The sequence below is a fragment of the Triticum aestivum genome, chromosome 4A, assembly GCF_018294505.1.
Source record: "Triticum aestivum cultivar Chinese Spring chromosome 4A, IWGSC CS RefSeq v2.1, whole genome shotgun sequence".
NCBI classification, from domain to species: domain Eukaryota; kingdom Viridiplantae; phylum Streptophyta; class Magnoliopsida; order Poales; family Poaceae; genus Triticum; species Triticum aestivum.
Window position 1 is genome coordinate 571577701 of NC_057803.1, and position 19246 is coordinate 571596946.

A 19246-nucleotide genomic window follows, 5' to 3' on the forward strand; every position below is an offset into this window, starting at 1 on the left:
TAGCATGACGGCGTGGTGGTGATGGAGTGGCAGTTCTCCGGCAGGGCTTCGCCAAGCTCACGCGGAGGAGGAGAGGTGTTGGGGAGGGGAGGGGTGCGCCTTGCATGTGGTGTTGTAGCCCTCCCCTCGCCCCTCTATTTATAGGGAGAAGGGGGAAGAGGGCCGGCCCCTCTAGATGAGATCTAGAGGGGGGCGGCAGCCAAGGGGGAGGGGGCTTACCCCCCAAGCAAGGGGGTGCCCCCCTTTAGGGTTCCCCCCAAACCCTAGGTGCATGGGCCCTAGGGGGATGGCGCCCAGCCCACTAGGGGCTGGTTCCCTTCCACCTACAGCCCATAAGGCCCTCTGGGGCAGGTGGACCCTCCCGGTGGACCCCCGGAACCCCTCCGGTGGTCCCGGTACAATACCGGTATACCCCCGAATATTTTCGGTGATCGTATGATGACTTCCCATATATAAATCTTCACCTCCGGACTATTCCGGAACTCCTCGTGACGTCCAGGATCTCATCCGGGACTCCGAACAATATCCGGTAATCACATACAAATCTTCCTAATAACCCTAGCGTCATTGAACCTTAAGTGTGTAGACCCTATGGGTTCGGGAACCATACAGACATGACCGAGACAACTCTCCGGCCAATAACCGACAGCGGGATCTGGATACCCATGTTGGCTCCCACATGTTCCATGATGATCTCATCGGATGAACCACGATGTCGAGGATTCAAGCAATCTCGTATACAATTCCCTTTGTCAATCGGTACGTTACTTGCCCGAGATTCGATCGTCGGTATCCCAATACCTCGTTCAATCTCGTTACCGGAAAGTCACTTTACTCGTTGCGTAACACATCATCCCATGACCAACCCTTACTCACATTGAGCTCATTACGATGATGTCTTACCGAGTGGGCCCAGAGATACCTCTCCGTCATACGGAGTGACAAATCCCAGTCTTGATTCGTGCCAACCCAACAGACACTTTCAGAGATACCCATAGTGCACCTTTATAGTCACCCAGTTACGTTATGACATTTGGCACACCCAAAGTATTCCTACAGTATCCGGGAGTTGCACAATCTCATGGTCTAAGGAAAAGATACTTGACATTAGAAAAGCTTTAGTAGACGAACTACATGATCTTGCGCTATGCTTAGGATTGGGTCTTGTCCATCACATCATTCTCCTAATGATCTGATCTCGTTATCAATGACATCCAATGTCCATGGTCAGGAAACTGTAACCATCTGTTGATCAACAAGCTAGTCAACTAGAGGCTCACTAGGGACATGTTGTGGTCTATGTATTCACACATGTATTACGATTTCCGGATAACACAATTATAGCATGAACAATAGACAATTATCATGAACAAGGAAATATAATAATAACCATTTTATTATTGCCTCTAGGGCATATTTCCAACAGTATGGCACTTGCACTAGAGTCAATAATCTAGTTACATTGTGATGAATCGAACACCCATTGAGTTCTGGTGTTGATCATGTTTTTCTCAAGGAAGTGGTTTAGTCAACGGATCTGCGACATTCAGGTCCATATGCACTTTACAAATATATATGTCTCCATTTTGAACATTTTCACGAATGGAGTTGAAGCGACGCTTGATATGCCTGGTCTTCCTGTGAATCCTGGGCTCCTTGGCAAGGGCAATAGCTCCAGTGTTGTCACAGAAGAGAGTCATCGGGCCCGACGCTTTGGGAATAACTCCTAGGTCGGTAATGAACTCCTTCATCCAGACTGCTTCTTGTGTTGCCTCCGAGGCTGCCATGTACTCCGCTTCACATGTAGATCCCGCCACGACGCTTTGCTTGCAACTACACCAGCTGACTTCCCCACCATTCAAAATATACACGTATCCGGTTTGTGACTTAGAGTCATCCAGATCTGTGTCGAAGCTAGCATCGACGTAACCCTTTACGACGAGCTCTTCGCACCTCCATAAACAAGAAACATATCCTTAGTCCTTTTCAGGTACTTCAGGATATTCTTGACCACTGTCCAGTGTTCCATGCCGGGATTACTTTGGTACCTTCCTACCAAACTCATGGCAAGGTTTACATCAGGTCTGGTACACAGCATGGCATACATAATAGACCCTATGGCCGAGGCATAGGGGATGACACTCATCTTTTCTCTATCTTCAGCCGTGGTCGGGCATTGAGCCATGCTCAATCTCATACCTTGCAATACAGGCAAGAACCCCTTCTTGGACTGATCCATATTGAACTTCTTCAATATCTTGTCAAGGTACGTACTTTGTGAAGGACCAATGAGGCGTCTCGATCTATCTCTATAGATCTTGATGCCTAATATATAAGCAGCTTCTCCAAGGTCCTTCATTGAAAAACACTTGTTCAAGTAGGCCTTTATGCTTTCCAAGAATTCTATATCATTTCCCATCAATAGTATGTCATCCACATATAATATGAGAAATGCTACAGAGCGCCCACTCACTTTCTTGTAAACACAGGCTTCTCCATAAGTCCGCGTAAACCCAAACGCTTTGATCATCTCATCAAATTGAATGTTCCAACTCCGAGAGGCTTGCACCAGCCCATAGATTGAGCGTTGGAGATTGCACACCTTGTCAGCATTCTTGGGATCGACAAAACCTTCCGGCTGCATCATATACAATTCTTCCTTAAGAAAACCATTAAGGAATGCTGTTTTGACGTCCATTTTCCATATCTCATAATCATAGAATGCGGAAATTGCTAACATGATTCAGACGGACTTTAGCTTCGCTACAGGTGAGAAAGTCTCATCGTAGTCAACCCCTTGAACTTGTTGATAACCCTTAGCAACAAGACGGGCCTTATAGATGGTCACATTACCATCCGCGTCTGTCTTCTTCTTAAAGATCCATTTATTTTCTATGGCTCGCCGATCACCGGGCAAGTCAATCAAAGTCCATACTTCATTTTCATACATGGATCCTATCTCGGATTTCATGGCTTCCAGCCATTTGTCCGAATCTGGGCCCGCCATCGCTTCTTCATAGTTCGAAGGTTCACCATTGTCTAACAACATGATTTCTGGGACAGGGTTGCCGTACCACTCTAGTGCGGAACGTATCCTTGTGGACCTACGAAGTTCAGTAGCAACTTGATCTGAAGTTTCATGATCATCATCATTAACTTCCTCTCTAGTCGGTGCAGGCACCTCAGGAACATTTTCTTGAGTTGTGCCACTCTCCGGTTCAGGAGGCAATACTTCATCAAGTTCTACTTTCCTCCCACTTGCTTCTTTCGAGAGAAACTCTTTCTCTAGAAAGGATCCATTCTTGGCAACAAAGATCTTGCCTTCGGATCTGAGGTAGAATGTATACCCAATAGTTTCTTTAGGGTATCCTATGAAGACGCATTTTTCCGATTTGGGTTCGGGCTTTTTAGGTTGAAGTTTCTTGACATAAGCATCGCATCCCCAAACTTTCAGAAATGAAACCTTAGGTTTCTTACCAAACCACAATTCATACGGTGTCGTCTCAATGGATTTCGACGGAGCCCTATTTAAAGTGAATGCAGCAGTCTCTATAGCATAACCCCAAAATGACAGCGGTAGATCGGTAAGAGACATCATAGATCGTACCATATCCAATAGAGTGCGATTACGACGTTCGGACACACCATTAAGCTGAGGTGTTCCAGGTGGCGTGAGTTGTGAAACAATTCCACATTTTCTTAAGTGTGTGCCAAATTCGTGACTCAAATATCCCCCCCCCCATGATCTGATCGTAAGAACTTGATTTTCCTATCACGTTGATTCTCAACCTCACTTTGAAATTCCTTGAACTTTTCAAAGGTCTCAGACTTGTGTTTCATTAAGTAGACATACCCATATCTACTCAAGTCATCAGTGAGGGTGAGAACATAATGATAGCCACCGCGAGCCTCAACACTCATTGGACCGCACACATCAGTATGTATGATTTCCAATAAGTTGGTTGCTCGCTCCATTGTTCCGGAGAACGGAGTCTTGGTCATTTTGCCCATGAGGCATGGTTCACATGTGTCAAATGATTCATAATCAAGAGACTCCAAAAGTCCATCTGCATGGAGTTTCTTCATGTGTTTAACACCAATGTGACCAAGGCAGCAGTGCCACAAGTATGTGGGACTATCATTATCAACCTTACATCTTTTGGCATTCACGCTATGAATATGTGTAACATCACGTTCGAGATTAAATAAGAATAAACCATTGACCAGCGGGGCATGACCATAAAACATGTCTCTCATATAAATAGAACAACCATTATTCTCAGATTTAAATGAGTAGCCATCTCACATTAAACGAGATCCAGATACAATGTTCATGTTCAAAGCTGGTACTAAATAACAATTATTGAGGTTTAAAACTAATCTCGCAGGTAAATGTAGAGGTAGCGTGCCGACGGCGATCACATCGACCTTGGAACCATTCCCGATGAGCATCGTCACCTCGTCCTTCGCCAGTCTCCGTTTATTCCGCAGTTCCTGTTTTGAGTTACAAATATGAGCAACTGCACCGGTATCAAATACCAGGAGCTACTATGAGGGCTGGTTAGGTACACATCAATAACAAGTATATCACATATACCTTTGGCATTGCCGGCCTTCTTATTCGCTAAATACTTGGGGCAGTTCCGCTTCCAGTGATCGTTTCCCTTGCAATAAAAGCACTCAGTCTCAGGCTTGGGTCCATTCTTTGGCTTCTTCCCGGCAGCTTGCTTATCGGGCGCGGCAACTCCCTTGCCGTCCTTCTTGAAGTTCTTTTTACCCTTGCCTTTCTTGAACTTAGTGGTTTTATTCACCATCAACACTTGATGTTCCTTTTTGATTTCCACCTCCAATGATTTCAGCATTGAATATACCTCAGGAATGGTCTTTTCCATCCCCTGCATATTGAAGTTCATCACAAAGCTCTTGTAGCTAGGTGGGAGCGACTGAAGGATTCTATCAGCGACCGCATCATCTAGGAGATTAACTCCCAGATGAGACAAGCGGTTGTGCAACCCAGATATTTTGAGTATGTGCTCGCTGACGGAACTATTCTCCTCCATCTTACAACTGTAGAACTTGTCGGAGACTTCATATCTCTCGACCCGGGCATGAGCTTGGAAAACCATTTTTAGCTCTTGGAACATCTCATATGCTCCGTGTTGCTCAAAACGCTTTTGGAGCCCTGGTTCTAAGCTGTAAAGCATGCCGCACTGAACCAGGGAGTAATCATCACTAAGCGTCTGCCAAGCGTTCATAACGTCTTGTTCTGCTGGGAAAACGGGTGCTTCACCTAGCGGTGCATCAAGGACATATGCTTTCCTGGCAGCTATGAGGATAATCCTCAGGTTACGGCCCCAGTCCGTGTAGTTGATGTCATCGTCTTTCAGCTTGGTTTTCTCTAGGAACACGTTGAAGTTGAGGGCAACATTAGCGTGGGTCATTTTATCTACAAGATATATTGCAAAGAATTTTAGACTATGTTCATGATAATTATGTTCATCTAATCAAATTATTTAATGATCTCCCACTCATATAGTCATCCCTCTAGTCATCTAAGTGATACATGACCCGATTTAACTAGGCCGTGTCCGATCATCACGTGAGACGGACTAGTCATCATCGGTGAACATCTTCATGTTGATCGTATCTTCTATACGACTCATGTTCGACCTTTCGGTCTTCCGTGTTCCGAGGCCATGTCTGTACATGCTAGGCTCGTCAAGTCAACCTAAGTGTATTGCGTGTGTAAATCTAGCTTACACCCGTTGTATGCGAACGTTAGAACCTATCACACCCGATCATCACGTGGTGCTTCGGAACAATGGACCTTAGCAACGGTGCACAGTTAGGGGGAACACTTTCTTGAAATTATTGCGAGGGATCATCTTATTTATGCTACCGTCGTTCTAAGAAAATACGATGTAAAACATGATAACCATCACATGCAATCAAATAGTGACATGATATAGCCAATATCATTTTGCTCCTTTTGATCTCCATCTTCGGGGCGCCATGATCATCATTATCACCGGCATGACACCATGACCTCCATCATCATGATCTCCATCATCGTGTCTTCATGAAGTTGTCTCGCTAACTATTACTTCTACTACTATGGCTAACGGTTAGCAATAAAGTAAAGTAATTACATGACGTTTATGTTGACACGCGGGTCATAAATAAATTAAGACAACTCCTATGGCTCCTGTCGGTTGTCATACTCATCGACATGCAAGTCGTGATTCCTATTACAAGAACATGATCAATCTCATACATCACATATCATTCATCACAACATTTTGGCCATATCACATCACACGGCATATGCTGCAAAAACAAGTTAGACGTCCTCTAATTGTTGTTGCAAGTTTTTACGTGGCTGCTATAGGTTTCTAGCAAGAACGTTTCTTACCAACGCCAAAACCACAACGTGATATGCCAATTTCTATTTACCCTTCATAAGGACCCTTTTCATCGAATCCGATCCGACTAAAGTGGGAGAGACAGACACCCGCTAGCCACCTTATGCAACTAGTGCATGTCAGTCGATGGAACTAGTCGCACGTAAGCGTACGTGTAAGGTCGGTCCGGGCCGCTTCATCCCACGATGCCACCGAATCAAGATAAGAGTAGTAACAGAAAGTATTGACAAAATCGACGCCCACAACAACTTGTGTTCTACTCGTGCATAGAAACTACGCATAGACCTAGCTCATGATGCCACTGTTGGGGATCGTTGCAGAAATTAAAAAATTTCTACGCATCACCAAGATCAATCTATGGAGTAACTAGCAATGAGAGGGGAGTGCATCTTCATACCCTTGAAGATCGCGAGTCGGAAGCGTTGCAAGAACGCGGTTGGAGGAGTCGTACACGTAGCGATTCAGATCGTGGCCGAATCCGATCTGAGCACCGAACAACGGTGCCTCCACGTTCAACACACGTGCAACCCAGTGACGTCTCCCACACCTTGATCCAGCAAGGAGGAGGGAGAGGCTGAGGAAGAAGGCTCCAACAGCAGCACGACGGCGTGGTGGTGATGGAGTGGCAGTTCTCCGGCAGGGCTTCGCCAAGCTCACGCGAAGGAGGAGAGGTGTTGGGGAGGGGAGGGGCTGCGCCTTGGATGTGGTGTTGCAGCCCTCCCCTCGCCCCTCTATTTATAGGGAGAAGGGGTAAGGGGGTCGGCCCCTCTAGATGAGATCTAGAGGGGGGCGGCGGCCAAGGGGGAGGGGGCTTGCCCCCCAAGCAAGGGGGGGCACCCCCCTTTAGGGTTCCCCCCAAACCCTAGGCACATGAGCCCTAGGGGGGATGGCGCCCAGCCCACTAGGGGCTGGTTCCCTTCCACCTACAGCCCATAAGGCCCTCCGGGGCAGGTGGACCCCCGGAACCCCTCCGGTGGTCCCAATACAATACCGGTATAGCTCCGAATATTTCCGGTGACCGTGTGATGACTTCCCATATATAAATCTTCACCTCCGGACTATTCCGGAACTCCTCGTGACATCCGGGACTCCGAACAACATTCGGTAGTCACATACAAATCTTCCTAATAACCCTAGCATCATCGAACCTTAAGTGTGTAGACCCTACGGGTTCGGGAACCATACAGACATGACCGAGACAACTCTTCGGCTAATAACCAACAGTGGGATCTGGATACCCATGTTGGCTCCCACATGTTCCATGATGATCTCATCAGATGAACCACGATGTCGAGGATTCAAGCAATCCCGTATACAATTCCCTTTGTCAATCGGTACGTTACTTGCCCGAGATTCGATCGTCGGTATCCCAATACCTCGTTAAATATCGTTACCGGCAAGTCACTTTACTCGTTGCGTAACACATCATCCCGTGACCAACCCTTAGTCGCATTGAGCTCATTATGATGATGTCTTACCGAGTGGGCCCAGAGATACCTCTCCGTCATACGGAGTGACAAATCCCAGTCTCGATTCATGCCAACCCAATAGACACTTTCAGAGATACTCATAGTGCACCTTTATAGTCACCCAGTTACGTTGTGATGTTTGGCACACCCAAAGTATTCCTACAGTATCCGGGAGTTGCACAATCTCATGGTCTAAGGAAAAGATACTTGACATTAGAAAAGCTTTAGCAGACGAACTACACGATCTTGCGCTATGCTTAGGATTGGGTCTTGTCCATCACATCATTCTCCTAATGATGTGATCCCGTTATCAATGACATCCAATGCCCATGGTCAGGAAACCGTAACCATCTATTGATCAATGAGCTAGTCAACTAGAGGCTCACTAGGGACATGTTGTGGTCTATGTATTCACACATGTATTACGATTTCCGGATAACACAATTATAGCATGAACAATAGAAAATTATCATGAACAAGGAAATAAGATAATAACCATTTTATTATTGCCTCTTGGGCATATTTCCAACAATTAATATGTGGGTTGGGAAGTAGTTGATGAGGTAGAACCTATTGCCTTGTTATATTCAAACCCTTGGGAGTTACTTCTACGTATTGCTTATATTGCTATGCTATGCTCGTAGACGTGGTTGGGTGAGTGAAATCCATGACAGATGTGAGATTGTTAATTAATGGTTCAACATAAGGTGGCAACTTGAATGCACATCTGGGTGGATTGTTTGTTGGGCACCTGGAGAATCCAGTGTTGTCCTAGGATATCCCGGAGTACCCGTGTGATAATCCTATGGTCCGCCACCTAGGCTCAAAGGGAACTGAGATATTTTCATGCTAGAAACTTCCGTGTGCAGCCACAAGCTATTATGGGCTCTAGCATAGTGGAGTAAGTTGCGTGAAGCTCCCGAAGAGGTGGATCAGCAGGTAGTGGGATGTAGGTTTGGTATGGTCTGCCCAGAGTAAGGAGTTAATGCTTCTGAAAAACTGTGTCTCGGTCATCCGTTTCTCAAACACCCTGTAGTGCGAGAAATCCAACGGATGAGATCGAGTCTTGTGGGTAAAAGTGCGCAAACCTCTGCAGAGTGTATAAACTAATCATGGTTAGCCGTGTCCCCAGTTATGGACATCTTGAGTATCTAGTACTTGGAGTATCATAAGTATCTCATCACTCTAAACTAATATTGTTGGGTTGTTAATTACTTTAATTGGGATTGAGTTGGAGGAACCTTCTCAATGATGTTTCAACTACCATGATAGTTAAATAAAATCTATTCCTTTGTTGTAGGGAAAAAATGGCTTTTCGCAAAAACTATAACCATAGAGCTTTCCACCAGCCAAAATGCATGTAGTGATAGCATTATTCTGTTCTTGCTCTACTGTGTTATCTTGCCAGCATATTCCATGTGCTGACCCGTTTTCGGGTTGCAACGTATTATGTTGCAGACTTTTCAGATGAGGAGTAAGGTTCGTTAGGTCATTGCCGTGCAGCTCAGCTATGCCGTTGGAGTTGATGGACTCACTTTATCTTCCAAGCCTTCCGCTGTTATCGTATTAGATGGCCTTAAGCCATATTTATTGTAATAAGTTCTCTTTTGAGACATTCGATGTAATAAGTGTGTGATTGCTACTCTGTTATAAATCCTCGAGTATTGTGTGTGTCAGCATTACCGATCCAGGGATGACACTAAAGCACAGAGACTTGACCGTTTGAGGTCGGGTCTCTACAGGTAGGGCACGCCCCCACCCTCGTGGTGGCCTCGGAACTCTTCTGGCCCATCTCCGGTACTCCGTGGGCTTCTTCTGGTCCAAAAATGATCTCCGTGAAATTTCAGGTCAATTGGACTCCATTTGGTTTTCCTTTTCTGCGATACTCAAAAACAATGAAAAAAACAGAAACTGGCACTAGGCTCTAGGTTAATAGGTTAGTCCCAAAAATCATATAAAATAGCATATAAATGCATATAAAACATCCAAGGTTGATAATATAATAGCATGGAACAATCAAAAATTATAGATACGTTGGAGACGTATCAGCCGCCGCCTCCAAAAATCTAGGGTTCTCTGCCTCCCGCCGACGCCGGCACCGATGTGTCCCGTCTCCGGTGGCCTTAGGGCCATGGAGACGGAGTGGATCTTGGCCCTTGCCGGTGATGAGGAGTAGAAGAGACTTTTGGGGTCAAAGTTGTTCCTAAACAGATACGAGTATATATTGATTAATAAGCTTGCCGCCTACGACTCCTCATCACCAAGCTTCTGTGAGCACAAGCTGGACGAGATTGTGAGTAACTTGGACGCTACCCTGCTCGCTCACGCACAAACCAAAGTGCTTATGGTACGGTATTTAATGAATTATTTCACTATAAATAATTCATGACTAGAACAGTAATTAGCATGCATAGCTCTAGCATACTAGATGATCTAAACAACAACAAAGCACATGCAACAACTATCATAATTAGAGATGAGATCATATTATGGTGCATGTACTGATCGTTCATAGATGAAGTAGCTGTGACTGTTGCAGAGGCGACGGTGTTGTTTGCGATGACATTGGTGACAACCCGTCGGAGCAGGTGTTCATGACGGCACCATGCGCCAACACATGATCTTGATGGAATACGACCCATGTTGATTAATTTGAGTAGTCACACCGAGCGCTTCCAAAACAACCTTATTCATCCTTTCCCGTTGCAGGATCACAAGGGCAAGAGATTTCGGAGACCTTCTCTCCCGTTCGCTGGTGCACGCCGGTGTTCGGCATGGAGTAGACTATGGTGGAGGTGCAAGTAGAGAGACGACGCAAGACCCTACTCGATTTCGATGTATCTTTGGCCGAAGCCCGTAAGGAAGATCAGAGGCGGTATCGTGTCACGATCGCGATCTCCAACTGACTTGATTTCTAAGTCAAACTTACCAGACAAGGAAACAAGCAACTTTGTGTGTCAAGACATCCAAAAATTGAATGGCAAAAGGAAGTTGCGTCCCCTACAAGGTTTCGGACCGGATTTAGGTGGACCATTACGCGCATGTCGCACACCCGTGCCACCCAGGCCTAAGCCCAGCCAGGTCAGTCAAGCGAGCGTGTGTGGTCTTCTCTTTCTCTCCTCGGCACATCACTTGTGTAGTGGAGAGTGTTGGGAAATGCAGTAGAAAACAAAAAAAATCGTACCTACGATCACCCAGGAACAATATGAAGATGCATAACGGGTTGTGATCAACGATCGTTACTGACTCCGGAATGCAGCGAAAGTAGACAAGTCGGTGTAGATCGTACTTGAAGTCCCTCGAACGTTGATGATGATCCCACAAACCGCCCTCGAACGATCCCTCGAACTGAAGACCGAAAGCGCGACCTCTCTACTTGGTTGCAAGCATACATTCTTCACGATCCGGCAACGCTTCACCGTCCAGAGCTAATCGTCGCCGAAGAATTAGAGGGAGGAGATTAGAACCACACAAGGCTTCTAATTATGCGGATTAGAGGTGGCTAGGGCTAGCTCTAATTAGTCTAGGACAAGTAGAATTAGAACTAGATCAACTAGAGGAGGCTCCCAAAACTTGGCTTTCAATAAGGTGAAAAACCTCTAGTATATATAGGTTGGGAGGGGAGGAGAGGGCAGCCACCAAGGGAGGAAAGCCTCCCTTGGTGCCCCGGCCAAGGGGGTGGGAATCCTGCTCCTTAGGGAAGGGTGACACTTTCCCACTTGGGCCTTTTTGGTCCAAGTTGCCTTTTAAGGCCCGTTGATATTTAAATTATATATATAATACTTTAAACATTTTTAGAGTATTATATATATATATATATTTTAACATCCCCGAAAATATTTTCCACCTATATATATTAATTACTGAATGTTTTGCAAAATATGTGACTAATTTCCAAAATACAACCAGTTTTTGAATTTTTGAATTTATTTTGAAACTCTTAACTTTTTTGAGTATCAAAACATTTTTTGAGAAGAAGCGAACAACTCTTGAATTTCTGAACATGTTTTGAAATTTCTGAACCAAACTTGAAAACATAAACATATTTTAAATTTTAAATAAATTTTGAAACATGCAAAAAAATTGGAAAATTTTGAGCATTTTTGAAAAATTTAAAAAGACAGAAAAGTGGAAATGGGTTGGCCAAGTTAGGTGTGCCAAGCCCCGACTATGTGCCGCTATGGCTGGTACATAGGATTTCTTCAATCCCTTCCCAAGTGCCTAGCAATCGAGCAACGATCAAACTCAACTAATCATGTGCTTCCAAATCATGAACCATTTTCACCACAGAATTTCTTTGAAACTAGGTCCCATATTAGTATGTTTCCATAAACTTTTTCATCACGAAAAAAAGGGGAATAAAAAGCAAAACAAATATAACAGGAAAAAATGTTCAAACTCTGCAAAAGAAAATCAAAACCCGGAAGGACAACAGTGCTTCTCACTTTTTTAAGCACAGAAGCATAGGTTGTGCTTTTTCATTTTTGGGGAAGCAAAGTTGTGCTTCTCGTTAAAGCAACAGGTGTGATTTTTCCTTAAACTTTACAAAAGTTGAAATAAATTGTGGATCTAAAAAATGTTCATGAATATGGTTTTTTTATAATCAATTTGAAAAACAATCATGGATTTAGAAAAGTCCATCATTTATGGAAAATGTTCGTGGATTTTAGAAAAAAGTTTTTGAATTTGAAAAAAATGTTCACTGAATTATTGAAAAACTTCAGAAAATTAGGAAAAAGAAGTTCATGACTCAGAGAAAAGTTCATGAATTTGAAAAATAAAAAAATAATGCAGATTAAAAAGGAGGTAAAAAATTGGAAAAAAAGGAAAAAGAAAAAAAATCAAAACCAGCATAAAACCTAAACTAAACAGGAAACAAAAACCAACCATTAAAAAATGCGAGAAGACCAATACTACTGCTACAGTGCTAAAATGGGTCGGCCCGTTTCGGTCGGGGTCAGGCGGGGTGCGCCGCGTACCAAATACACTCTATTTGGTGCTGATGGCGGCAAATAATATTCGGGAGAGGACGGAACAGCTTCATCTCCAATAATGCTAAACATACAAAAAGTTACATGCAATTACACGCCGACTAGGATTCTTTCTTTCTAACTAACCTCCCCCCTGATTTTCATGGGGGTGGGCCCCTCCTCCCCCTTAACCTTCAATGACAATCTACCTGTTTGTAAAACTCATGTAAACTTATGTATGTGTAGCATTACTCGCTTCATCTATGACGTTGTGTGATTCTAAAGAAAACTACAGCCTCCTATCAAATAAAAAAACTTCAACCACGACAACCGGCTAGAAAATTATTCAGCTACGTTTGAATGGAAATCAGCCAAAAAAAATACTCCCTCCGTCTGAAAATACTTGTTATCAAAATGAATAAAAAGAGATGTATTTAGAACTAAAATATATCTAGATACATCCCTTTTATCCATTTTAAGGATAAGTATTTCCGAACGGAGGAAGTACTCAACAAGGATAACTGTGAAAGATACCCCGTTAATAAAAGAAATCCATTTCAGTTGGTTATTTATACTGTTTGATTCTTATAGGTACTTCTTTTCCGTTGCAATGTGCTGGTATTTTTTTTCAATATCCAAAACATTTTATATTTGTGAACGAAGTGAGTAACATTCAGGGAGGGTTAACCAAATTCAAAAAGTAGGGTGCCGATTTCAGAGACTGAGAGTTCACTTGGCACGAACCAGCGATCACAAATTCATGAAACAAACCATGCACGCGTACGTCGTGAGCACGAGTTTCTACACGCATCTCCTGCCCGTGTGACCCAGAAAATAACAAGCAATGCCCAAAGCCAGGCGTGCATGCATGCTGCAGCCGCCCAGTTCTTCTGGAGCACGTCATGGCTCTCCCCCATGCATGGCTCCTCCTCCACCATTAGGGTCAGGTTGTTGCTTACTTGTGGAATAATCCTACACCTTCTTCCTCCTCCATCTCTGATGTGTAACCTATGTATAAATTGACCCGAGACGAAGAGCTCCAGCGCACACGGTTTTAAGGATCTTGTTCATTGCATTCTCTCTCACACGGGCGGTCGACGATGCCGGCGCCCCTGCACCTCGTCTTCGTGCCCTTCCTCGCGCGCAGCCACTTCGCCCCGCTGGCGGCCGCCGCGGCGGCCGCTTGCGGCGATGGCACCACCGGCGCCACCATCCTCACCACGCCGCACTTCGCGGCCCTCGCGCCTCCCTCCGTGCCGGTCCGCGCCGCGCCGTTCAGCATCCCCGGAGGGCACGAGGACTTCTCCCTGCTCCCGGACGAATCCTCCGCGCCGGCCTTCTTCTTCGCCGCGGAGGCCGCCCTGGCGCCGGCGCTCGCGGCGGCCGTACGCGCCCACGCAGGCGCCGTGGCCGTTGTCTCGGACGCCGTGCTCCACTGGGCGCCCCGCGTCGCCCGCGAGTGCGGCGTCCCGCACGTCACGTTCCACACCATCGGCGCCTTCGCCGCGGCCTCCATGGTCGCCGTCCACCTCCACCGCCCCGACGTCTTGGAGGACCCCGTCGCTGTCCCCGGCGGCTTCCCGGTCCCCGTGGAGCTCCGCAGGGTCCATGTCAACGAGGAGGCTCTGGCGCATCTCCCGTTGTTCCGCGCGGCCGAGGCCGGGAGCTGCGCCGTCGCCTTCAACAGCTTCTCGGCGCTCGAGGCTGATTTTGCCGAGTACTACCGGAACGTGGATGGCTCTCCCAAGAAAGTGTTCCTGGTTGGTCCCAGGCGGGCCACCCCCGGCGTCGCCAGCAGCGACGTCGCCGTCACCGGCGGCGCAGAGCGCGACCCCATCCTGCGGTGGCTCGACGGCCAGGAGGCCGGGTCCGTGGTGTACGCCTGCTTCGGCAGCACGTGCGGTCTGAGCGCGGAGCAGCTCAGGGAGCTGGGCGCCGGACTGCGCGCGTCCGGCACGCCGTTCCGCTGGGTGATCCCGGCGGCGACGGAGGGCACGGAGCAGCACGACGAGCGCGCGTCCGGCCACGGCATGGTGGTGGCCGGGCGATGGGCGCCGCAGGCGGAGATCCTGGCGCACCGCGCGGTGGGCGGCTTCCTGAGCCACTGCGGCTGGAACTCGGTGCTGGACGCCGTGTGCGCCGGGGTGCCCCTCGCGACGTGGCCGCTCCGCGCCGAGCAGTTCCTGAACGAGGCGCTCCTCGTGGACGTGCTCCGCGTGGGCGTGCGGGTGCGGGAGGTGGGCAGCAAGGCGGACGTGGAGGCGGTGGTGCCGGCCGCCGCGGTGGCCAGCGCGGTGGGGAAGCTGATGGACGGCGGTGCGGACGAAGCCGCGGCTAGGATGGCGAGGGTGCGGGAGCTCGGCGTCGCGGGTCGCGCCGCGGTGGCGGAAGGAGGGTCGTCGTGCAGTGACTGGGCACGGCTTGTAGATGAGCTCAAGGCGTTACACGGCCACAGCAACGATGCATAAGCTGCGGCGAAAATAAGCCTAGGAGAAGCTACGATGGAAATAAGCTCATAAAAATAACTCATCCGTTTTTTTGTCATTTTAGCTTATTTTCTGATATGGAGTTATTTGATAGTGTTTTATCACACATATGAACATCATATTGATTGTTATGATATCTTAGTTACGAACACCATTGTCTTGCATACGAGTATCACAAAGTGTTAAATACCATTACGATACCCATGTTTATACCACAATGACCAACAGTGCAATCTTTATTTTTCTCACATTCCACACACCAATAACACAAATGCTCACATGTACAATATTTATATGTATGTATGTCATAAAAAAATACATTGTCCAAAAAAAAAGTCACTATCTAATTAATGAAAAATGCTTAGCAATAGGATAAATGGATCAATCAATTTGATGTGCAGAAAGTCAAATCCCGATGTCAATTTGATCGTAAGACAAAAAAGGCTTATAAGAAATAGCCCGAACATAGAGGACTCATGTGGGCTTGACGAAGATGCGGTGAAGATCCTTCCGCCAGTGGCCTCACATGACAGAGCCAGAGCGGCCCTACAAGCCTAGGACGTCATAACATAGAGGTGAGCTTCTCCTTTATGAGACGAGCAACTGCTCGGGCTCACGTCTAGCAATGGGACAAGTTGCTGCTCCAGCTCAGGCTCAAGCTACCTTCGTCGTCGTCTTGTCTATGTTCACACTTCACACGCAAGCAGATTGAAGGGGAATGGCGAGGTCGCCAAAGGACGTGTGTTGGCTGCTCGAGCTACCTTCATCCATGTCGACCGCGGTGGATGGATGGGGAGCTACCTTCGTCCACTTCGACCTTTCGCACACAATTGGCGATCGAGCGGTAACCTGGGCCGGTAGATTAACGTGTTCATCGTTTCCGGTTTTGGGAACCTTCTAGAGTTTGCCTGAACCGGTTTTCCTATTTTTTTTTCTTCTTTCTTCTTTCGTTTCTTTTCATTTTTTGTTTCTTTTTTCTTTTTTTGCTTCTTTTTTATTTTCAAGTTTAATTTATTTTTAAGAAGTTTATGTTTCAAAGATTGTCCGGAAACTTAAAAATAATCGTATTTTTAACGTTCATTGTCTGAAAAAATGTTTATGTGTTCGGAAATTGTTCATAAATTCAAAAGGCACATTTTAAAAAAATTCTTCGAGAATTTCAAAAAATGTTTCCATTTTTAAAAAGTTGTTAGGAATGTTTTTTTGTTTTTTTCAGAACTTTTAAAATAATTACAGGGACTTAAAAAATGTTCACAAATTTCAAAAAGTATTCTAGTTTTCAAATTTTTGGCCATGTATTAAAAGATTGTTCACGTTTCAAATTTCTTTGAGATTTTCATAACTGTTCTCCATTTCTAAATTAGTTCTAAAAATTTAAAATATGTTTGTGATTTTAAAATTCGTTCCTGTTTTGAAATTTTGTTCAGAAATTCAGAAAATATTCTTGTTTACGAAAACAATTTCAGAAATTTCAAATTTTGTTCGCCAGTTAAGAAGATTGTTCGGGTTTGTCAAAATTTGTTCGTAAGTTCAAAAAGTAATTCAAATTTTGGAATATTATTTGGGATTCTTTCAAATATTGTTAAGTCTGCTACTGCTATTACTCCCTCCGTTCCAAAATAGATGACCCAACTTTATATTAAAATTAATACAAAGTTGAGTCATCTATTTTGGTACAGAGAAGTACTTTTTAACTATCACGTTGCATTTCTGTCATGAGTCCTCTTCGATCGTAATGGCTAGCAGCGAGCACAATTGAGCAGGTTGTTGTGGGTTTGATTCCAGCAAGCGCGAACAACCTTTTTGCAATTTTTCAGCATCCCATTCGTGGTGCACTGGGCCGGCCCAGTCGGACGCATCATGTGTGATGGGGCATGTATTTGTCGGGAGAAACTAGTTAACGAGCGTTTCTTTGAGAGCCTTGCAACGATCAGCGTCACTTGGCGCGCTCTCAGTTATTCGCTACGTGTCGCGCTTTAGGCGTTTCCTTCGAAATTTGTTTTTTTTCGCAAGCGTTTTCGGTTTTTTAAACGGTTTTTTCCCCGGTTTTTTCGACGTTTTGGTTTTCCACCGGTCTTCCTTTGCTTTTTAATGAAAAAATTTGAAAAAAAATTATTTCTCGCGAAAAAACATGTTTTTTTTTCTTTCATGAGAGTTATGGTTTTGCTTCCGCGAGAGGCACGGTGTTGCTTTCCCGAGAGTCACGGCCGTGCCTCTCGAGAACAGAAAAAAAAATGTTTTGTGTTTTTTTCTTTTCCGAGAGTCAGGGTTTTGCTTTCGCGAGAGGCACGGGTGTGCTTATGCGAGAGTCACGGCCGTGCCTCTCGGAAACGAAAAAAAACATGTTTTCTGCTTCTTTTTCTTTCGTGAGAGGCACGATTTTGCTTCCGCGGGAAGCATGGTTGTGATTTCGCGAGAGTCACGGTCGTGCCTCTCGGAAAGGGAAAATTTTGTTTTCTATTTATTTTTTTCGCGAGAGTCACGATTTTGCTTCCGCAAGAGTCACGGTTGTGCTTTCGCGAGAGTCATGTCCGTGCCTTCTCAGAAACGAAAAAAAAACATGTTTTCTCTTTTTTTTTCACGAGAGTCACGGTTTTGCTTCCGCAAGAGGCACGGGCGTGTCTTTTTCAGAAAGGGAAAAACCCCATGCTCCTGGTTCAGTTTTTTCGTCCGTTTTTTCGTAAAAAAAAATTGTCAAAATCTATCAGCATGGAATCTAATTTTGAAGATCTCGACGCGAGGAATCCAACGGTGAAAGCGATTCGAGATTTGGACGCACGATTTGAGATATAAAACGTTTTGAATAAACGGATTTACAAAAAAAAAACTCACAGGTTGCGACAAGTGGCGCGCTGCATATGCACCAGTTGTCGCAACTAGGGAAATTGGAGTGGTTTTTACAACGAATACTTCTTAATTAGTGATTTCGGTATTTGCCACAAAATTTGACACTTATGAGTCGAACGCACTCTGTGCGATGGGGCATGTATTTGTCGCAGAATGCGGCGCATAGGACAGGAGCTCCCTCGACTGGATCCATGGTGAGGCTGGTCACTTCGTATGCGGGTCGCCGGGTCGGTCTTGCTGACTCTCTTGGCGTACAAAGCCAGTGAACGTATCCACGCCGACTCGCCGCGTAAATCCCAATCAGCACGGATTAACAAGAGTTAATGTCATTCCAGATGCAGTTAGCATGAAAGTTTGCGCGGCTGGTCCAAAAGAAGTTCTGCGAAACGAGGTTCCTTGAAGACCCTGATCGCCATGTGGCAACGGTTCGGGATCGAGGGAAATGTCTCTTCACGACTTCATATACTCCCACAAGGTGGAGTAGTATTCAGTTTATTACGCCCACTAAACTATAAATTTGTAAGATGGAACCATAAAAAAGTCTGTTTAGGACACATCTAGATGTGACATAGTTAATCTGATGTCTATTATGTTTATGGTCTATTTCTTTTTGTCTCAATTTTTTTTTGGTTCCTCGTTGTTGTGTATTTGTGTGAGCTTAAATATGACATCTTTAGAAAACATTTAAATGTGAATTAGACAAACTGTTAAAAAATATTATCTATATAAAGTAATATAAGATGTTTTAGACACTTGTGTCGTAGATTACTCTACAGAGTTAGTACTATAACTCACATCGGCAAAGATTTAAATAGCAACTTTTATAGTACACGGCTCGTGCCTTGCAATGGAGTATAATTAAAGATATCTTTAAAATAAAAAATGCTTTTAAAGTAGAACACTAAGTTTTTCTTCTCACTAAGAAAGCCGACAAGGATTTTATGCTTCTTGATGGCGTCACCGTCGATATGCCTCATCTCCTCTGGTATTAGGGTCATGGAGGTATAGTGGATCATGAACCTTGCCGATGTCATACTTAGGAAGGAGAGGCG

The 19246-nt window shown here is 45.3% G+C and overlaps 1 protein-coding gene across 1 annotated transcript; it reads left to right on the forward strand.

Moving 5' to 3' along the window:
* Positions 1–13733: 13733 nt before the first annotated feature.
* On the forward strand, positions 13734–15498 carry LOC123082333 (UDP-glycosyltransferase 73C11-like). The gene has a single exon (XM_044504684.1). It carries the CDS (start codon positions 13962–13964, stop codon positions 15327–15329), a length of 1368 nt encoding a protein of 455 aa, XP_044360619.1. The 5' UTR covers positions 13734–13961; the 3' UTR covers positions 15330–15498.
* Positions 15499–19246: the final 3748 nt, after the last annotated feature.